Consider the following 23,823-nt stretch of genomic DNA (forward strand, 5'->3'; position numbering starts at 1 on the left):
ATATTCCAGCGGGCCCGACCCCAGAACAGTCATCCAAGGAGATTCTCTTTAATTATGTGCAATACAGCCACATTTAAGTCCCCAGGCATCTCAGATGATCAAGCAGAGGGATGCTACGTTCTCTCCCTGAGTCATTTGGGCAAATGGATTCCACTTCCAAGAGTTAATTCTATCAGTTATAATAAGAAGCCAATACATAATATGACGCACTCTGAAATGCAAAGCTATTCACAATATTCTGCAGATCTGTGCAGGGGCAATTTGAATTGTGCTGCTCGGCCCTTCATGAGATCCTCTATCTATATAGTATCCTGGGAGCAGTATCATGAATCTACGAGTTAATATGCAGGATATGGGTTTGCATTAAACTTTGCATAATGCAAAACTGAACTTAAATGTCAACACGTAGCACCAGTGTGCCAAACAAAGAAGCGGAAAAAGCATCTATTCTGACAGGCATTCAAGTAAACAAATGCAGAAATGAGGAGGCATTATGGACACAAAAGGGCATTGTGGGTAATACCAGGTACCGCATACAAACTGCCCTGAATTGATTCCATGGGCTATTCTTTTCAGTGTAAACACTATCCAAACTAAGTTGTAACTGCATATGCCAACAAATGAGCACTTGGGGTACTGAGCTGAGTATCCTGTGCAATATCTTGTGTTTATAACACACTGATCTACAATTTAAAAAAGAGTGTTTTCAGTAGAACTGCTCCACTCTTCTGATTATCTTTGGCACTTGCCTTGATTCATGGTCTCACATATTCCCCGAGCTCAAGTGACCTTCTGAGCAAGCACAACGGCTCATCTGGCCCTTTGGAGAAACGCCAAGAGAGATCAATTCAATAAATATGGCTTCCCACTTACTGGCAGTGATTTCACCAAGAAACCTGCCAAACCGTCTCCTATCAAAGCACACATGTATCAAAGCACACATGTACACTGCAACAAAAAGAAGAGAACAATAATAAAATGATCTGGGAATGAGGAACAGGAGAAGGAATTGTATTCAAATGTTCTGGCTTCGCCGGAACACTGATCACTGACTTTTCTTTAAGAAGTCAAATCCCAAACATGTTGCCGATAGGCATTCCTGGGCTTTGGGTAATGCACAATAGTGTTAAATAAATAAAGTGTACGCCTCATTGTGGGGATGTGACTGGGATCAGTCTCTTATGTGGAAAGAAACACCAGCCTTGATTTACACATTGTTATCTTAATTAAACAAATATATAAATAGATTCATTTATTGAATTTGTATTTATTATTAAAATAATAAATGGTGCACAAGCAACTTGGAAATTAAAATCTTCAAAATGAACAGGAATTAAAATTCCAGTAATAATGTAAATGATATGTGGATAGAGGATTGAATAGATTGGTGCTATTGGCGCCGATATATGATACAGCTATTTGAGTCAATATCGGCCCAATATCCAATAATGGTAACGGTGCATCTCTAGAAAAAATCATAACAGAGATTTAAATAGCTTAATCCAAATGTCAACTTCAGCTTGGTCATACTGAAATAGTGCACCAAGACATTTAAAAAGACAACCCATCTTGTGGCTCTATGGTTTCATGTCTTGCATTGTCAAAAACACAACAAATCCAAACGATCATAATCGAGATGTCGTCCTAGACTGTACAATGCAGAACAGCCTTGTGTTTGTTGTTGTCTCAAAGATCATGTCAACATCTAATTATGCATCAGTGTGCAGAAACATGTTTCAAAAGATGAACACAACTCGATTCCATTTAGTCATAGAAAATCAAATCCACATGAAGAAGAAAAAAAGACAACAGCAGCTTGCCAAGTATAAATATGGTCTAGTAAAAGAGAAAAGTGCCCTACCGTTCTCTGTGTTCTCGTGCTCAGTGTCAGTGAGAGTGAGATTGGAGTTGGCCCTGCTGGAGAGGCATGAGCTGCGGCCTGACTTGATGTTGCTGCGGCCCCATAATCTGACCGCGTGCTCCGGCGACATGATGCCGTCCGTCTCAGTGTCTGCATCTGAGCCCACGCTGACTGAGTACTCGCGGTTTGGCATCCCCATGTCAGTCCTGTACGTGGCTACGTGCGATGGGAGGGCCTCTCCAAAGCCCAGGTTTCGAAGGGAAAAGTCTGCCCCTGCAGCAAACCAATAAATACAAGAAAAGGATTCATTACAGGAAGGAAAAAAATGACAGCAACGTCCTTGCCTTGAGAGGTGGAGAAAATATTTTAAAGCAAAGGTTCCGCAAGAAATGCAGCTCCATGCAGATATGTTTCATATTTAAACCACTATATGCAAGATGTGGGATTATAGCATCTTCCAACATGTTGCTTTGACAACCTTCATCTCCATCTTCCAACCATGAGGAGTCGCCAGAGAGGGAATATATGAAAATCATATTTGGGGCTTGACAGTAAATACAAATGGTGTTTTGCATTCATCTTTTGTTCATAAACATCAGTTTTCAAATGATAAATTGACTGCTTTTAAGTCTTTAAATTGTGTATTTGAAAATCAAGATGTCTTTCTTCTATTTCTTCTCTACCAAGGTATTTAAAATGATCTCAGCAAGCCAGGGGAATTTAGATCCTGTAACCAATGAACATAAAATACATAAATTAAAGACACACAATGAGTTTTGTTTCTTTCCATTAGAGCAGCACAAATGGCCTCTGCATTTATGATCAATTCTTCAGTTTGATCTTAGGCTACCTCGACAGTGCCATCACATCTGGTTACCTTCGCATTGAAAATGCCGGAAGGTTATGTTTTGATCGCCGTGTATTTATTTATTTATTTATTTGTATGCGTGTTATTCGCAAAACTCAAAAAGTATTGAACCGAATCGCATGCAATTTGGTGGGATGATTGTTTATTATCCGGGGACCAGTTGATTAGATTTTGGGATCGATCGGGTCAAAGGTCAAGGTCAAAGGTCATGAACAGGTCAAATCTTCTTGAATCACATGGAATTTGGTGGGATGATTGGTTATTATCCGGGGACCATTTGATTAGATTTTGGGATCAATCGGGTCAAAGGTCAAGGTCATGGAAAGGTCAAAATCTTTTTTTTACCATAGCACGATACATTTTGTCCAATTGGCATGCAACTAATGCCAAAATGTTCATAATTCAATGCCCAATCTTGTGATATGCGAAGGTATGCGCTTTACCGAGTGCCCGTTCTAGTTTGAATTATAATGATCAATATTGTATACATTTGAAAGAGCAGGTAAAGGCATGCATGTCTTCCATGCAGTTTTTAACACCGGCATGTTCAGTTCAATCCCCTGACACCTCTGTTAAACTGTGCGGAGCGACCTCTGCCACGACGGAATGAGACTCTAATATTCTCATATTGAGAACAGGCACTAACGCACCCGGAACCTGATAACAGGCTTTGAGCACTGCTACAATAAAAACGTATATACACACACACACCGTGTTTGTATCAACGACGTAATGGCTCAGTATTACATAACATTGAGGCCGACCTTGCCGGTTGAACTCGTCCACTTCGTGATGAACCATTTCCTTGACGCGGCTCCCGTAGGCCGTCCTGGAGTCATGGTCGAAGGCCTTGAGTGTTTCGCTTGAGCTGTAGGATTTGGGGTTGGGTTTGCCGTCCTCACTGTCTGCAGAGGAGCTGGTGTACCGGCGCTCCGTGTCCTGCCTGGCGGTGAGGGAGCGGTAGGGTCTGCGTTCCTTCACTTCCATGGCTGCTTCCGCACTGTTTTCAACACCAAATGTGGGTTAGACTGCCAGTTTAGTTTGAGTGATTCTGCGGAGAGAGAAAACGCAAACAAAAGATGATGAGGAGAGCTGATGTATGACACGATGTTTCTTATCTTTATTTAATGTAACCTTCAAATCAGCAAACATATAATTACTTGCAACAATGATTAATGGGATTTTTAGAGGTGTAACGCCAGTTTATGTAAAAAAACAACCAGATCTGATACTATCCACACACACACACACACACATACACACACACACACACACAGCCAAGTAACTGCGGAGATAAATAAAATGCAAATGCTTGTTTCCAAGCATCAGAGTATGCATGGCTCAGCACACACAAGGAGAGCACGAAGAACCACCCGCATTTGATATAATAAAATATGGCACAACAAATCTTGCACCTATAAAGTTTACGGTGCAAGTCTCCCACAAATTTTCTATTTCATGTGCCGTATAGAAACGCAGAGCCTCCAGCATCTGTACAAGTGGGAGGTGTCCTTCCATGAATTGTGTTGTTTATAAGCTACAAATCATCACGAGTTGAAAACGAAGGAGCAAATCTAGGACTACACCAAACCAGCAGAGATGATTACAATCTGAAACATAAAACCACAACTGTCAAATAGCACACCGAGTGCAATATCAATAGGGAGAGGGAATGTTAGCATTCAGCTCTTTCATTTTCTTGCCTTGAAGGACCAAATATGAAGAGTAAAGTAAAATAAAAAAGCATTCTATAAAATAAATGTAATATTCTAAAATCGAATTTTGGGGGGTTTTAATGTATAATTATTCTCTAATTTAAAAAGGGAAAACAGAGAAGAAGGAAAAATAAAACTGCTGTTTAAGGTGCACCATTATATAAAATAAATGTGTAATATTTAAATATATAAGTGACAGTGGCTTGCAAACAGCTCATTGGAAGAGACCACATGGTTTAAAGTTATCGAGTCGGACCACCAAACGTCAATTAATTGATTAAGGCTAAGGGCTTGGCCAATGTGTACTTTGAAGCTCAATTACTGAACTCAGGGAATTATTGAGTCAGATACTGCAGAAATATAATATATATGTCCGCCAGAATTAAATTACATAAACTGAAAACGTTATCATTCTTGTTGCAGGATTCTCCGTCAATAACACTTGCAAGTCACTGGATAAGAGACACCAGCTATTTGATTAAATATTGTTACTGACAATATGCCTGTGTTGGTCAGATAAGCTCTTTATGAATACTGTATGAGATTTATGCCGGACAGAACAATAAACAATAATCCCATGTGAACTATATTTGCCCCTGCTGAAAAAGAAACTTTACTGATGACACCATTGTTTGGTTTGGGGGTTTTTCTTTTTGTATGTATTGACAGCTGAAAAGATCCTGGTGATTAATGACTTGGGGCCTCAACGCCAGGTCCTCCGCCACATGGGGGGTGGGGGTGGGGGGTGGGGGGCACTTTGCAAGGACACTTCAGCTGCTCCCAAGATTTCAGATGCAGCTTGTATGGGTTGCTAGTTTTTACCTTTTTGCTCGGGACCCTTGATGCTATCTATGCAAATACAAGAGAGCGGAGAACAATCCGCTTTCTAAAGTTTCAAGAATGGTTTGCAAAGTGCATTGTTTTTGTTTCTAAAGAGCTGGGCTCAGTCCTTCGGCCATCTCTCTTCTGCAGTGCCCTCTCTCCACATTATTAATCGTCTGGGATGCCACGAGACGTACCTTTGAGGCCATGGGAAACTTGCAGGTTTTTTGTTGGTTTTTTAAACAAAAATAGGCAAACAAAAATGATGATATGGGACGCAAATGGTAGGTCATCGAAGCGTATAAACCCTCATGTGTAGGCAACTGTCAGAATCTTTTAATGCAAAGCTTACTTTAAATCTAAAGTGTTGTTCTCCAAAAATAGGCTACATCTCATTCTGGTGTTATTGTTGTGTTTCCAAAACAAAAGAAACTCATTATCACCTTCCCAAACAGAAGGTTTTATTTAACCAAGATGTATCAACAGTAGGAATTGATTAGAAGACTATAGTTTAAGTGTTATTATCATCTCATAGGAAGGAACAAGGAACTGACAAAAGTAGCCAGAAAAGCTTGAAGTAGAAGACTAATGACGATGCATTCACAAAGACTCAGTGGGAGAAGTTATTTCCAAAGACCAGTGAAAAATGACTGCCATTGGATTAAAATCTAAGAAACCAAAGATAACAATCCCCAGCTTTTAATTCAAAGAGCAAGTTCCTCTCTGGCTGCAGAGCATGAGCGCTGCCAAAAAGAAGCTTACTGCATATCTATGCAGTGATCCAAAATCAATTGAGGTCTCTTTGGATTGACAAAAGAAATGATGGATGCTCTGTTTCCCCTTTTTAAACAATTGCACACACTACATTTTTCAATTGCGTTGTCTACAAGCGGACAGTCTGGAGTTAGGTGGCTGTGTGGTTGAAAAGGAAATGTAGAGATGCTTTAATCAGAGTCATTATGTGATTGTGCAGAGAAAGTGTCGCTGGGAGCATTGAGCAATGACCTGGAGGGAAGGACTGCAGATTCAAACATTATGAAAAACATGATCAACAACCGTGGAAACGCAGTCTTTGTGTCAACGTTTGAATAACCTCAGAGAAGGAGCCATGGTAGAAGTTATCATCTGAACTAGTCTGCACCTTAAGGCTTTTATAGTGTGTCCCACCAGCTCAGAATAAATCATGGTCAGTCAATTAATGTTCTGAATAGGTCCACGGCTGTCTGAAAGTTGACTGTGATCAACCTATGATCAAAGATTAAAACCAGTCCAGTATACTGGAACAAAGGCCGAGCTTATGCCGCTGAAGTGAAAACTAATCTCCCATAGTTCTTACTGACATGACTATTTTGTGTTAAAAATGTAATCATCTGTACATATAGACTCATTGGAGATCTTTGCATATCCACAAACAATTCTAGATCTACTATTCATGCTTGTTGTCCAAATGATTTGTATAAAGTCTGACCAAGCGTGACCCTGCCAAGCAGGTTTTTTTCCTGATTGTATTTAATTAGTTCTGGATAATCAGCACTTCTTAACTCCCTAAAAACAAATTGTGTTTTCAAGAGGACATTTTTAAAGTCGTATAAATGTGTGTAGGATGAAAACTTAAACCAACCCATCAAACAATCCACCCACCAGTTCACACGGCGGGTTACAAAAGCTCAAGTGTAAACACTTGAGGTGTTTACCTGGCAGGTCGTCGTGACCATTGCTCCAGTGTCAGGAGTTAGTTAAATATGGGATCTAAATACGGGGGCGGCGTTTGGGGTACAATATAAATGCAAATTGCTCCGTACTATCCATCAAACAATTAGCAGTATGCTAAGGATTGCTATTCAGTACTGCTGCATATAAATCTTGGCTTCTCTCTGCGCACAACCCTGTTTCATGATAATTAACTGCTCGCTGCTTTTTACACGTCGTAGATTCTTCGTGCAAAATTCAGGACGAAACACCACCGAACATTCAAAGGCAACACGGGAATCAGACTTAGGAACACACATGCACATTGTTTATAATCTGAAATGACTAGAGATTACTTGTCTGTGAAATCACTTAGTGATTAGTAATAATACTAAGTAATTATCACAAAGATTGAGACATAATGTGTCACTGATTAGCGATGACATTTTTAGACAAACGACTGCTGATATATGCTACAGTGCATGAGCTGAATATTCAAGCTCAAGAAGACCTAAACGAAATTGTTATAATAATAATAATAATAATAAGCATACAAAATGTTAACATTGGTTAATAGATCCAACCCAAATCATAATTTACAGAGGATATATATATATATATAGTTTTATATATATATAGTTATATATTTATATGTTGTATATACATAAAATCAAGTGAAAACCTTTTGGTTTGCTATCTTTCTGGTTGTTGTTTTCCCTAACCAGCCTTGTCACAGGCGAAGGATTAATGACAGCTCACAACACTGCAGACAGACATCTACACACAAAAGCAGCCTGTAGTGCAACAGAGGGGACATTTGGGCAGATATCAAGAACATTGTCTACGGGGTCTATTGAGAGCAAGGAAAGCTCCACACAGGCACCACTTACTTTTTTTCTGGAAATCTTTCACATGCCTGGGCTCTATAGAAAAGCCTCCTCGGTCAACAGAAAGGTGTGTTTTCAACAGAGGGGAAAAGACTAGGCTGGAGGGGGTGGAGGGGCTGAAATGCTCGCCAAACAGATCTGAATTCTGTAGTGCGGAGGCAGATGGGGAGGGGAGCAGTCGCCTGCTTCCTGGATCAACAGCAAGCCCCGCCAGTGAATAAAACAGAATGCGTAAAAGCCTTAATATAAACAAAAGTAGCCTGGGACCGCTGCTGCAGCACACTCCCTGCTACTAATCACTCTAAGCAATTCAAGGTTTACTCCTGACAGAGGGAGAAGGCGATGGAATAATGCCTTTAAATCCGGCCGGTAAATAACAGGGAGAAGCAGTCAATTTATTCACTTTCTGCATTGATGTACGTCCCCGGCCTTGGCCCAATGCAGCAAAATGTTAGCAGTGCTGTGTCAGGCTGAAATTACCTCTTATCAATATTGCTGCTAAACCACAAGGAAATACATGTGTGTGCTTTGCCAGCTTGACACTGCAGCATGGGTGTAGCAGCGGGCTAGCAGGGGAGGAATGATCCAAAGCTAAGCCACATATTCGAGAAGCGACAGATCCAAATCTGAATTAATAGGAATAAGTAACGTGCACTCTGAAGGTTCACTATAGTGCTGTTAAACAACTGGGACAACGAATGAATGTGAGGTCCATGCAGGTTTTAACTGAGGACCTCTCCACTAGACTAAAGTGCTTCTGTTCCCAAGCATGGCTGCTGAGTGTGGAGGTCATCAGAGTGGTGACCTTTCTCTCATTAGTCTACAATTAATGTTCACATTATCCTGCAAAGGCCTGAGTTTGATTTATCGTCCGGCCCGCAGTACTAAGCCTAATACCAGCGAAGCAATAATCAACTGAGGGTAAACTTGCAACTGTCAAACTTTCTGTTACAAATGTCCGGGGTCTGCAGCTGTAGCCCGAGGAGGGTCTCTGAGACCGAATGCAGAAAATAAATGATGCTCTGAACAAAGGATATTTTACGTGCCATTCTCGAACCCTGTGGGTTGGTTCCCTTGAATTACAACAGTCCTTTTTCTCACTGTATGTAGATTTGGCTTTGAGATTTCAGTCACTACCCTTAATACAATTAACCTGGCCCACCAGATGGCTTATTAGGCAGGAACATCTGAGAAGCAGTCATTGGAAACTGTTTGGAAAGAAGCAGGCACTTTCAAAAAATACTTGGATGATTGGATGAATTATCTGTAAATCAAGCTCTGAAGAGTTTGGGAAAGAGCGAAAACATATTTTCTATCGAGAATAGACTCATCCAATTTCGTTCCACTCTCCAGTTCCAATATAACCGATACCATTGTAGCATCTATGCTAACCTCTTCGGCAGCTGTAGTTTTGAAAGAACAGTGATGATGCATTTTATTTATAAAATGTATTTATAAAATGCATCATCAGTTGCTTCTCCGTGCCGTCTTGCACACATCTAAGCTACGCATGTGACATCTATTTAAAAAGAATGAACAGCAGCATCTCCTTGGAATGAAAGGTCCTCCTTGATCTGAATAATCAACAGACCTGTGTGTCAACAGTTTTCATTGGAACTGCCGACAGCAAGGTCAGTGACACAAATAGGTCCACAAACAAAAACACGTCTACTTCCACTGTATTTGGATCGGAGGCAGAAACCACAGAGACACATATCTCGGGGTCTTTTCAGATGAAAAATTCAAACAAATTCAAAATAATTGAAAGTAACTGCTAGAGTTACGTATGATAACATAACCCTCAAAAACATGGGGAGCGTGGATGGCGAGGATAAGAACAGAAAACAAAATATTAGTAAAAGCCAACGCGTTAACAGCACATAGATTGCTTTCACACAATTTCATTTTGACCTCTGCTCCAAGATCAGCTGGCATGCCTCAGTGTCCTGTAACAGTTAGCAACACATTCAACAGACATCTCTCAGGTGATAATTTAAGCGTTCACTATATTGGAGGTCCTCTGCTATTTGGCAAAAGTGGCTGGGCACAGATAAATACAATTCCAAATGTATGACTAAGCTATTAGAACAGATTTTAGAAGAAACAGATTCATAATTGTATGGACTGCTTTAGCTGAACGGTGCTCTCATTTGGCTCTTGATCACTAAAACAATTGAGCAATGTTGCAGCTGTAGTATGGATCAACTGAGGAACTCGATTTGAGAAGTATTATATGTTGGTCACTGCATGACCATCAGTGTCTGACTGTAAACAAACAGGATTTCAATACTTGTAATTCCACATTAAATTGTCTTGCTGGCAGGTTCATTTCATTTCATGTTCATTTGATAGGGACAAATACAAAAATATTTGCAGAATAATCAAACGCAATAATAGTGATTATACACCAATGCCTTTCCCCAGAAAAGTTAGTGAGCTCAAACGTGTGTTGTATGTTTTATTTATGTGTTTCTGTAATATGGAGGTAAACCATCACCACACAATCCTCTTTCCCAGTTCCCACTTTCTTCTTACTGTAACTTACCTTTTGAAATAATCCTCTGACAAACATGTATGAAAGCACAAACTGTGCTCCGTAGATGTCAAGGGATTTTTTTTAATGTCATGTGACCAATTTCATTTGGCTTAGCATATAAAAACAGTAATTTACCTTCATAGGGCTTCAATGGTACTCATTATAACAGACCTAGTTGTATTGTAAAGACTTGGTTTGAATTGACCTCAGATATTCAAGAAATGGATGTTGCCACTTAACAGAAGATGCAAAAAAGGTGAAAGCAAATGTGTTGTTGTAAATTCGTTTTTCATTTTACCCTGATAGGCTGCCAAGGTCATTTAAAAGACTCTAAATAAATCAAAATGAAAGCAGGTAAGTTCCATGTTGTTGTCATTGTATTCAAATGATGAATATAAATGTGTGCAGTTTATTGGAAAATACAATATTTACAAAATGAGTCAGTGATGTTATCACAGCTTAATGCCACTAATGATCCTCCAGATTATTGGATCCAAACATGGTGCCTGATAAACAGTTAGCAGAGTAACACAATGACGTAAGTGTGATTAATTCTGCTATGAAAAACATATTTCGTAAACATTTAGTTGATACGCAGATATTCAAAGAAAGATAGAAATAGATAGATTATTAATCCCCAAGGGGAAATTAGTTCTCTGCATTTAACCCATCCTTAGTTATTAAGGAGCAGTGGGCTGCAGTGATGCGCCCGGGAAGCAACTGGGGGTTCAGTGCCTTGCTCAAGGACACTTCGACTTGCAACTAATGGGGAGAGCCGGGATCGAACCGACAACCTTGGGGTTGCAGGACGACCCCCTTACCCCACTGAGCTACAGCTGCCCACAATAAATCATCCACCGACTAATCCAACTAGAGATGGTGTCAATCACAGATGATTACACAGAGGAGAACAAAGAAAAAAGAAGAGAGGGAAGAACAGTAAAAGAGCTTAACCAAATCAAAGAGTCTGTCGTGTAAACCCAGACAGTCAAGTCAGGTTCCAGTTGACTCACGGCATGACAAATGTGTCTCAAGTGACCACTTGTCTCTGGATTTGACATCCCTGCCCAATATGCAAACAACCATGTAAATCACTGACTACAGACGCAGTCTGTAATCAAAATGCACAACAGGCATCTCTAAATTCCTCCAAAAGCAGCTCCAACCTCTTGGATCTGAATGTGTCCTCAAAGCCTTGTATACACACCTGTATTTAGAGCTGTCCGCTTGTAATCAGATCTTCACATACAAGCTTTTCTTCCATGAATCCCCCCATCGAGATGTCCGGTGGAAATCCCCCACCACTTTTGGGGCGGCTGTAGCTCAGTGGGGTAAGGGGGTTGTCCTGCAACCCCAAGGTTGTCGGTTCGATCCCGGCTCTCCCCATTAGTTGCAAGTCGAAGTGTCCTTGAGCAAGGCACTGAACCCCCAGTTGCTTCCCGGGCGCATCACTGCAGCCCACTGCTCCTTAATAACTAAGGATGGGTTAAATGCAGAGAACTAATTTCCCCTTGGGGATTAATAAAGTATATATCTATCTATCGATCTTTCCCTGTGTGCCAGGTTATGAGGACAAAGACAATACATGGCAACTGTGTGGCTCTTGAGGATCAGCCCTGAGTCGAGGAACTCCCCTCAAAGAGACTGAGATAGTGCTGTCCTGCAGGATACCAATTACCATCCCCTCACTATGGGGCTCCTTAGAATGCCACAATACGGTTCTCGTGTAGGTCCACTGCAAAGATCCCAGATTTAATAAGGTCTTTCAACCATCCATCACTGATGTTATAGGCAGGAGTTATAGCTCAGGAGAAAACCAGCCATTTCCTTTCAACTTTCCTTCTCTTAGAAATCCTTGCTGGATTTTCATGGGAGAATTTGTTATTGTTATTGTACCATGAGCTTCATTTTGGACTGCAGGAACTTTTTTCTAAAACAGACACAACTTGGTTGCTTTAAATCATGTACCACTTACAAAACAGTACTTTAGTATTGATTTAGGGACAGTTCTAGGTTGAGGGGAAAGCATTTCCCTTTGTTTGCTAACAAGTAAAGTTGGGCTCATAAAAAAACCTTAAAGAAAAAGATGGATCACGTGAGTGTTCTGAGAGGGCGAGTGGTAGAATAGAGGAAGACAGCGCGGCGGGGATGTGCATGAGGGGGAAAACATGGTGACTTTCTGATGTTTTCAATGGCGGTTAGTTTCTAAAAGGACAAATAAATAAACATTTCATTCAACATGTATCAATAAATACTGGATATTGGGCAGCAGTGAGAAATGAACAAGGTTTTGGGGGGGGGGGGGTTCAACATCTTTAGACAACAGGCGAGCACACTTCACTGCAGTCTGCAGGGTGTGTTTGTTTCCTTGGACCACTAGCAGACCTCGTCAGTCTGCTATGCTTTGGAGACAACAATGGGCTGGAGGGACCTTTAAGTTCCTTGAAATAAAAAGGAACTTCTTGGTGGAAATGCGACTATATACAGTTTAGTAGCTTAGCTGTTGACTTTCCAATAAAATCCTATTTCTGCCGCGCACCGCATGGGCCAATCAAGTCTAAGATGCAGGAAACACAGTGCAGTACGATGATTTATTGATTCCTATGCACACAAACCAAAAAACAGATCATAATCACCCAGCCCTCCCAACCCCCCCTTGATCAAAGTAAACTACCAAACAGTGAGGGGCGCTGTATTTTCCAATCAATCACATCAACTGGTCTAATTAAGTTTCCCTACAACAGCAATAATATGGATCTTATCTGGGCTTCGCTAACTAGGTGGGCTGTATGAAGACGGGGACCGCGTGATGACCTGATGCACATGCACAACAAGCAGCAAGCACAGCTCTGCTGTAAGAGACAATAAAAAACAGTGGCTGTTGAATATCAACAGTAAAGAATCAGCACACACAGCAAAGCTAGACGAAGGGTTCCTGCATGGTAATGATCTTAATCTAAGTGCCTAACTGAGTCATCTCTGCAAGCCGTGCTTTGACAACCACACACCTCCCACCTCTCCCATCTCAGCAGCCTCTGGGTGGGGCTAATCACTCTGTAGCTTTATCATCGATTGGACGACAGCTCCGGCTGTAAAAAGATGTCGAGCAGGCGTGGCTGCTGCAGTGGCCTCCTCTGAACACACAGAGCATCACAACATCACCATTTTACAAAAGAAGAGAAAAGAAAAGAAACCCCTTCTGTGGAGAAAACCGAATGAAAATTAATTCTGCCATCCTTTCAGTGCGACAGTTCAGACAAAAACCCTGCGAGGAGCTCCTGGGGCACTGAGAGTTGGTGTATGCCGATTCACCCCTAACCGATTATGACATCAAAAGGCTGCCGGGTAGCTCGGCAGTGCAGTGTTGACCTGCCCAATCCCCTTTCCTCTGCCTCTGAAGCACCCGAGGTCTGCACTCTCTGATCCCGATGGCTGCACATTCGACAGCGCCGAAGCTTATTCACAAACGCAATTTATGTTTCCGGCTTATCAACTGGCAGTCTTTAGTGCAGCTTTTATTCCCCGTTGAAATCCCCAATGTAACATGTTACGAAAACACCCGACGAAACAAAATCAGAGATGTCTTCTCTTTTTTTAAATTCACTGACCCTGTCATCTTGATTGTTGATGCACAAGAGGGAAATGCCCTTTCATCTATCAGGGCACGGCACTGCATCCTCCTATGTATAAATGTAATTCTCCAAGTAAATTAGGATTGATCACCACAGCTCCAGGCCACAATCAGCATCCATGATCTAATCAGGGCTCGGCCCTAGACAGAAAAGGATACTTCCATAAATAAAAACCATATGAGAGCCAGCGAGTGCCCATAACACTGAGGGGGGAAATTTGATTACCCTCTCCCTCTCCACAGGTGGGCTTTTAGCCTCCTACCTTCAAAGACCGCCCTGCCCATCTGATATAATGCCAGGCTACGCAAACTGTTGTTTCCCTGCACCGAGGGCTTTACATCATTCTTGCATCAGCGGATGTGAGCGGCGAATGCTGTAGCCTCCGCCAGGCAAGCGATGGCCGCAGAAGCTTGGCTGCGGACTTACCCCAGCGAGACTGGATTTGTCAGGAGCGCCTTCGCCCGGCAACACCCAGGGTAATAAATTACCCAGAATTAACATGTCGCCCTGCGCTCCACGAAGCAGCCGCACTACACTCACACCATGCTGCTTAATGGATCTATTAACCAAGTGAACTGCTTTCAGAGACAAAATACTTCTTTGGGATACGCTAAAAACATAGGCTAAGAGAAACTCACCCTTCCATTTGAAATTGTAAAAGTGTAGGTACGTTTTGACTACGTTTTTCAGGATAGAAATGTACATCCTCTGTCTTTGAGTAGTTCTGGCGTCCAGTGCCTGGTGTGCAAACAGAGAGCAATACGAAATGACAGCGGACTCAGAAGCCACCCGCAGCCTCCTGGGTCACCTGTTTGGGAATTCCTCTGAGATGTATCTCTGCAGCCATTAAAAGCTTTACTCTCCTGTTGATGCCTGTCACTGATAGCAGGGGATATTTAGTCGGGGATTCAAAACGCCAGTCGTGCAGCCTCTATCTGCTTGGCATCTCTGGCACCCGACTTGCACAACGCAATTCTTTTTGACCAGTGCTCACTCATCACAAAAGGTAAATACCGATAAGAGAGAGGCTCGCTGTCTGTTACTTCTATCGGACTTGGCGAATGTGTTTTGACTGTGGAACAGGTGACGGACGCTGTTAGAACCATCACTCGTGCTTGACAGAAATAAAGACGCAAAAGTATAATATAAACAGTTTGGCGCGGTTATCAAGTAAAAAAATGTATATAATGTTTTCATGGACTGCACTACCAATAATCCCCTCTCTTTATCTGCATGCCATTAGGATAGCCGCATAATTTTCTCCCCCTAACCTAAGCTTCATCTGTCCTTTAGTTTCAGGCTATTCACAATACATTTGTCATAAGTGAGAAAGCATGAAACCTAAAAAGCATAAAGTCTCACTAAAAGGTTATGCATAATGTTGGTAGTTGCTGCGACGTAGAAAAACATCTAATTAATAACATTACTTCATGTACAAGGTGGAAGAGCTCAATCCTCAGTAAACCACGGCTGCTGTTACATTATGTGCAGTTTAGTGTGTTCTCGTGTTTCATGTTCATTCTGCCTGGATTCAAGACATTTAAATGCACCATGGAAATCTTGACAAAAGGCTTTCAATGACTTTTTTAAAATGTATGTTTTTTTCAAAACATATTTGTTTACATATTTTATTCAGGCTGTTCTCTTACTCAAGATATCAAATCGACAGATTAGTTTGGTAACACAACGAGCGAAGCAGAGATGAAAGGAGGATATCATTTACGAACTCAGTTTCACACCAAAGCATTGCCTGTTTGGTTGTCTTCTTCCTGAACTATAATATATATATATATATATAAAATATATGTTCTCTATATTTTCTGAGAAATTTCTAACAAAAGATCCACTTTTCAGAAATGATTTTTGAAAAATTAATCCCCATGGTCTAACACCCCGATAGAGAGAAACTGCTCCTAATCGCATCCACACGATGAAATCTGCTGGATGCAAGTGTTCGTGCAGGCAACTCTCTGACTCGCTTGAAAGGAGCCTAACCGTTGCTGAAAGACGGCTGCCACTCAAGACCACATCCAATTTGTGAGGAGTTAAGTGGGAAGGAACTGCCATTAAAATTGACTTTTTTCAAAAGTGTAATAACTGTAGGCTTAATGTCGCCTCTGAGACCAATTCAAAATGTGAGAACCCAGGAAAATCAGCATTTGAACTCGTATCAGAGCAGTGACCAAAACTGCTTCACATGTAGAATAGATCAAGTCCAAGTCAAATCCAAAATACTTTCTGGTTTGGTTTTTAAAAAAACAAATCCATCAAAACCAATGCTATTTAATCAAATACAAATTATGAATGTTTTCAAATTATATATATATTTATATTTATTTCTATGTTAAATACATTAAATCCAATGTTATCAATTAAACTCAAGACTCAAATAAATTAAACATTTATTTGGAAAAGTAAATACAATGCAAACTGAAGAATGTATTTGTATTTATATTAAACATACATCCACCAATATTGATATTTTTCAGCAGTGGTTTAGAGGATATTCACTTTATTTAAAGTACCTGTTCCCAACAAACGTTCCCATTGCCCAATCACTATAAATAGCTTTGTCAAATGTCCCCTTCAGACTGAAGGAGGAGTGGAGTTCCAAGGTTCAAAGAAGAAGATCTGCTCACATGTGCCCATTGTCTCATGTTTAAGTGGGGTCAACAAAGACCACATGAGGGCATGAGCATGAGGCCTCCCAAAAAATCACCACTCTCAACCCGGCATACCACGGAGCATCTTTACAGCACAAAGACCAGCCTTCATCCCTCTGCACTTGAGGAGTTCTCTCCTGAAGCCTCTCATGAGGTGGACTTGCATAAAGTTTAATGGCCAAGCTCTTTCTGAGTCCAGGGCCCGGGGGAAAAAAAAGAAACTCCAGCCATCACTCCGGATCTGACACAGTGCGTCAAGGCATACATTACTACAGGAGACGGAGAGAACTGGAGGCAAAGGAAGGGGTGAATAAAAATACTGAACAAATAACACTTAATTGAGGTCAGTGTGATTGAATGCTGCGAGGCTCGGATGGCTTTAACATAGGTTCCAGATGGCAGGCTGTTATTTCACTGTGCCCTGCTAATACTGCAGGATTCGATGCTGGTAACCTGAGTGTCCCTTGGGCCCCCCCGGCTCCTCCACTGCACTGAATCAGGGCCAAGCTTCCTCTGCTGTTACTCTGCAGGTTTACTCAACTTTGAAAGGGGGAGTGTTTGGATATGGTAGTGGAGGAGGGGTGTGTGTGTGTGTGTGTGTGTGTGTGTGTGTGTGTGTGTGTGTGTGTGTGTGTGTGTGTGTGGAGGAGGGGGTTGTGCAATAGTGTAGGAACAAAGCATGTTAACACCATCTCTGTGTTTAACACGTTTGGAAACAAGCAGGGGTTTCCTTTAGATTCTCATTGGAGGGTATTTCCCCTCAACACAACAGCAGGAGAGAAAGCTGTCGCTCTCCTGCGCTGCATCCGGTTAAACGGACTGAAAAACAACTCACCGTGTCATCCAACTGTCTAGGATATGGTACGCGCGTCACTCTGCCTCATTGCTAATTCCTCAGAAAATATGGAAGGAACACAGACCCATGATGCATCTTTGAAAACGGGGGTGGAGGTTGTTATCAGAACTTTTCCTTGCTTGGTTTGACTGCGTGTGCTTTTTCTGCACATCAGCGTTCTCCACTGGCTAACTCATGGCCGCAGGTTTATACTGTGCTCAAAAGGCGGTTACAGCTAATGACGCGGTCCTGAAAAAAGCAGTGAGGCAAAACACCTTTGGAGAAACTTGCCTAAATTATATATTTGTATCTCGAGCCGTTTTTACACGAGACCTGAAATGCTCCAAAGTCAAGTAATTATGAATCCGGGCCCCAACATCTGTTTTCATAAAGGATCAAAACTATGTAGGAAAAAGTTAGGCACAGGAAAGAGCATTAGGGAGAAAATTACATGTTTCAAAGGCTGGATATCTGAAACGAAAATGCTTGCAGTACTTGTATGCACAGATTTATTTTAATGACAAAGCAGGGATTAACCTTTTCTAGATTATATTTGTTTCTCATGATTGTTTCAGCACCAACAGTGACCAAAAGGAAACATATAGCTGTCATTTGACATCCTCTCTGACACCTTGATTGCAATCAAGAATGTCAGAGACCTTTGACCTTTAACAACACATGAAAATCAAGAATCCAAATAGATCTGTTCATGGGATCAGCTGATCGTCACTCACGCATATATTTAAAAAAAGGGCACGCACACACACACACCATACAGACCAAAACTACTCAAGAAATAAAATAGATACTTCCTACAGCTCAGCATGAATACATTGAGTAATAGAGGTGAGATACTGGTGCTGCCTTCACATAATACAATGTACACTCTTTCGTAAATATTCATGACACTGAATGCATTGTTCTTATTGTTCGGTAAACTATGTGTTGTTCGGTAAACATAGTTTACCGAACAACAGATGCATGTTTGCTTGTGGGTGTTAAGCACAATCCCACACATATGTAAATATAAAGTTTAATATGGCCAGTACAAACTTTTATAAATAATTGTTTTCCTCTTTTCTGCACATATAACGATGCTACTTATTTAGACCCACAAACCATTGATCCAGCTCCCATTTTCTGAGGCTTTTCCAGGCAATGTGGAGGAATTAAACGCTCATAGTTTTAAAAAAACTAAGCATGTTTTTAGCCCTTTTACTGACTTTAAATAATGCATAATATTGTACTATTAAGAAACAGTTGAGCCATCTCAGTGTGATGATTGATTTAATTTCATCACAAGGAGATGTTCTGGGCTACTGAAGATTCAAGCTAGATCTTTTATGAACAGGAGGTCATATGAGAACAGATCAGACTCGACCTTGCTGGCAGAAACAGCTCAGATAAAACAGCATTTCTCTTTCTGGTCATATGTCTGAAATATTCAAAGAATATTGTTAAATTAATGAACGTAGTTGACATCAGCCCTTAACTGGCAGCTCAAACCGGAGGATCAAAGAATGGCGGTCTGTCTCTTGTGTGTCATCCCTGTGATTGACTGGAGACTTGTCCAGGTTGTACCCTTCCTCTGGCCCAATGTCAGCTGGGATCAGCTGCCACAGCACTCCTGGACCCTCCGAGGAGGATAAGCGGTTACAGATAAATTGATGGATGGATGGAACACGCCCAGCTATAGACCGGTCTCACTGCAGTGGGTAAAAATCCTATGGATGTACATAAGAAAATATGTAATTATAGAAAATGTTTTATTGTGTTGCTGTGCACTTTGTTTTAAGGCTTAAAAAACAGAGTCTACAAATTCTTAATTGGAGTTTTATAAAAGCTGTTTTTTACTGATCTAAAACACCACTTTTGCATGGAGAATAGATCAAAATGAATAGAAAAAAGAGCGATATTTACAAAAAACAAACCATACCTCTGTATGTGCGGACTAGACCATAGACCGTTCTCAACCCACAGAGCAACACTAAACTGGTGCTAACAAATACAAATAAATAACTAAAACAGGAGTTATGAGCTTTTCAGCTGACAGCAATAAATAATCCCTGCTACGAGTCAAGCGGTTTCCTTTCTCCGTGTTCTTCTAACTCAGCACAACAGTAGCCTTCATGGTCATGATCTCAATCACATAAGCCCCTTCAATGTTTCTGCTTGTAATATGGCGTACACACATAAACATCTCGGGCACATGCAGAGCTCTATTTGCAGCCAATAAGGAGCTGGCCTGGAAGAGCTTGGATAGAAAGTATACTGTATATAGGTGTGAGTGATGGCTTTGAGTCATACTGCACCAGCACTCTTACAGTTCGCTCTTTTCCCCGTTTATTAGCACAGACCCTGCAGAAAAATCAATTAATAACTCAACCCACACTAATACATTGATTCACAAAGAAGGTACACGTAAAAAATGTGTGGTGCAACGGATCATAAAAGTCACAGTTCTGATCAGCACAAAAGAAAAAAGGCTCCATCCATCCATCTGTAAACCATAACAAAATCTAAATATTACTCTTTTACTTTGTTATCGAAAATAATGGTGTTTTTTTCTTCATAAAAACACAAATTTACATGATTATGAAGCAAAAGATGATATTTGCATGGATTAAAATAAGTAGTTTAAATGATGTACAGTATAATAAGCTGCTAGATATTATAAAAAGTTCATAGTATGTCTCTACTATCTATTTATGTTGCTGTGAAAACAAATCTTTCAAACAACTGGATTAATTTAAGTTTCTCACACACACTACATTTTCCAGGATTACATTTAAACACGTCATGATAATGTTAGAATTGACCCAATTCTCATTTTCACAGAACAGAGCTTAAACACATTATAATGTAACCGAACGGAGCCTTCGTTCCGATGCTGCTAACCTTACTAACTCTGCTCCTGTCAATTTAAACAAAGATTGTCTGTTTATATTGATCAGAGATCGGCGACTAGAAAAGCATAAATGTCCACGATCGTCAGTAAAACTATATTTCACACTGTGTTGGTTAACGGTAAACTGTAATTAATCTGCGGTCCACTTACATGCCGAACCGTGTTCCGTTACACCACTACTTTCAAAACTATACTATGTGCACATTATCTTTAGGCCTTGATTGGTAAAACTCATATTTGCCAGACTCAGTAAGATTTTAAAATAAATCTAACAATGACCTGAGTCTGTCTGAACTATTGTGGTGATATGGTGCATTATATGCAAACCTGTTTGACCTGTATAACATATTATTTGATGACTGTTTTACATTTAAAGTGAAAAAGACTAACTGGCAGGTGACACATTTGAAAATAGGGAATACTTCATTATGTGTAACGTGTCGCCACAAAGTGATTACGGTGACATTCTTTGTCTCGATGTTCATTTGCATACATCAGAACCATCGCCATCAATTACCATCACTATTCAGATGAAAACTGAGAGTATTTTTTTTTGCGGGGGTGGGGGGATTGCGGGGATAGCGAATGTGCCCTGGTTCCGGTAACAGTTGGCCCAGGCACAAGAAACTAATAACTTCCATGTTTGCTTCTAATCACTGTTACGGTCCAAATGTAACAAGGCTGGAGGAATGCAAAATCCCCGGTTTAAAACAAAAAGCATTTCCAACCAACCAAGTTGTTCATTTTACACAACGCTGCATAGCACAATGGGAAGCTGAGCAATAGAGACGCGATGTAGCAGTGTGTGGGTGGCACAGTGGGCAAGAGGGAGAGACAGAGATGTGCCACAGCTCTTCAATTAAAAAAACTATATATAAATAAATAAAAGAGCTGTTTTAATCCACTTGTATATATATTCACAAATTAAGAGAAACAATTGAATAAACAGTCAGTTGATTTAGTTCCGCAACCTTAAGCTAACCCAAATACAAAGAAGCCTTATAGACTACTGGCCTGTGTCTACACCTCTACCTGCTGTGCGGCATTTTGACAGCGTGCTTCTCAAATCAGCTTCTATTGTACATGTGTTGGTAGCAGGCAGCCTCTGAAGCCTGCTGTTCTGCTGGAAAAGCCTCAAACAATAGCAGCTGAATAAAGAGTGAAGTTGTCAATTGATTCAATATGAAAACGGTGCAATTTAGGAGACAATTGAGATCAAGAGGGATCACCAGTAAAGTATAGTCAGCACGTAAAGCAGCCAGATTACCTAACAGCAGACATACGCTGGCCTGACTGGTTGTGTATATTGTAAGACAAAAGGAAGCTAGATGTACATGCATGACCATTAAGTGACACGGCTCACTCCCATTTACTCATCTCCTGGTATGCCATCTCTTTTTACCAGAGTAACATGGGGCTTCTCTTGTGCTGTACCACTTTATCATGTAGGATGTTGCATGTATGCATGCTTTATATATTACACAAATCTATTTAATGCAGATGCTTTGAACTTGAAAAGACCGTGGGGGCACTTGGGACAGCTAGTGGGTTTCGAAGCGCGTCGGACAACTCTGTTGATCTGCGCTGTTAGCGCATGCACTCCGTGCCAACCCCATTACTTATTCAACAGTGCACATGTGCAACATATCAAACGGCAGCAATGCTCTTGAACATGCAAGTAGGATCTTTGAAAATGCAAGCTAAGCGTGAAATCAAGAAGAAGTTCTCTGATCCAAGAATACAGGGCGGCATTGTGTAAAAGATCACAGCCTTTTTAGCAGGGGACCATCAAACTGGTTCTATGCTCAGTACTTCTTTCAGCAGTGTACTTAGCTTATTATAGGTTTCTCTCTAAAGGTTGTTCAATTAATCTGCGCGTTCAAAATAAATAAATGATGACATTAGATGTGAAATATTCAGGAGCTCTACTCTTTCATTGATAAAGAAACAATTAAGGATTCGTTAACATCTTCAAACAATACCTGACACAGCACACCAATGGATGCTGTCAGCTATAGCTTGAAGACGGGGGTATATTAATATTTGAAGAGCAACTTCCCTGAATCGTATATAAAGGAAATGCATAGCTGTACTGACATCTGTTCTATCTCTGACCACACCCATCTGTACTGTGGCATTACACTATAGTACAATGTGAAGTAGTGCACTGTGCATGCTTTGGGCAGAACATGCTGGAACGGCAAGATGGCAATGAAGGATTATGAGGTTTGTGAGCCAGGTTGGAGTTACTCTGTGGGTTACCCTGCTCAAAAACATGCTCAGCGGTCATTATTCATGAGCAATCTATAAAATACGTATAGGTCCACCTTTTCAAGCCTAGAGGCAGTGAGTGTTTGATATTCAGATGATTTCAATGTCATTTAACCTGTATATTGATTAAAGACAGAGCATGCATACAGATAAGGATAATTTTATCAAATTGATGTCAATAATATGCCAGACCTCTGAGCTGTTCCAGCCATTTAGATACATTTTCTTTAAAAACACAAAGAGAACAAAACATTGATTGTCAGGAACAGTGGTTTTATTTAATTTCCCTAAATAACTAAATGCTGGTTGTGACCCTTAAGCCTGTTTGAATTGCCACCTGCTCCAGCTGTGTCATGATGTACAAATTAGACACACACTGTTTATATGCTGCCCTTTCTCTGTTTCTCTCTCTCATCGCTTATTACTACTAGCTGCACTAACACACACCAACACATACACACACACACACACAAGTACTGTAATGTGAAATGATTGCTGCTGGTTGTATTTCAAGTACTGCTTTATATTTACTGGCAAATGCTTTGACCATTATATAAAACATGATTTTAGGTCCCGAACAAACAATTCTTTTAGTTTTTATTTTCAGAGTTTTATTTAAAAAGACTAAACTTATTCCTTGTCTTCTTTTACAGTGCTTTTACTCGACTATGGACTGAGAATAAAAGGGAAATATAACTCAGATATGCATGTATTTGATCACGCTTGATTACAGGTTCATCTAAAAACAAACAGAACAGACAGAAAGACGTTAGCTTTATCAAGCGTAAAATTACATTTGTATCTAAATTGGAATGTAATTTAATCGTGTAATCATCGTGTAAAGCATTTTTGAAATGCTTACTTGGCAACATTTCCTGTAATTCATGAGCTCAACAAGGCGCATCATAGGCTGGCTTATTAACTTAGAAGACGTTGTTACCACAGGGCTGTAGACCTAATTTATTGATGATGACATTTGTTGACAACTATTTCTTTGAGTTGAATTGATTTTATCTATTAGGTGTTGCAACTCTAATCACCATGTAAATCAACTGCTGTTCTAGACACATTGTGTTGTTTTATGTTGTTTTTATTATTCCTGCAAATCCAAGTTGTGACATTGTATTGAGTTTATT

At 40.6% G+C, this 23,823-nt stretch overlaps 1 protein-coding gene across 6 annotated transcripts in view; it reads right to left on the reverse strand.

The window, feature by feature from the left end:
* The window catches only part of tenm4 (teneurin transmembrane protein 4), a 146,352-nt gene that overhangs the window by 109,990 nt on the left and 12,539 nt on the right, over positions 1-23,823 (reverse strand). For all 6 annotated transcript variants that reach the window (XM_056441046.1, XM_056441052.1, XM_056441051.1 and 3 more), the window contains exons 2-3: positions 3,494-3,780; positions 1,862-2,134 (exon numbers count right to left, since the gene is read on the reverse strand). In XM_056441046.1, coding sequence (XP_056297021.1) covers positions 1,862-2,134; positions 3,494-3,716 — 496 coding nt within the window. In that variant the 5' untranslated portion in view covers positions 3,717-3,780. The remainder of the gene's footprint in view (positions 1-1,861; positions 2,135-3,493; positions 3,781-23,823) is intronic.

This window comes from Pseudoliparis swirei, chromosome 20 (assembly GCF_029220125.1).
Source record: "Pseudoliparis swirei isolate HS2019 ecotype Mariana Trench chromosome 20, NWPU_hadal_v1, whole genome shotgun sequence".
In the NCBI taxonomy this organism is placed as follows: domain Eukaryota; kingdom Metazoa; phylum Chordata; class Actinopteri; order Perciformes; family Liparidae; genus Pseudoliparis; species Pseudoliparis swirei.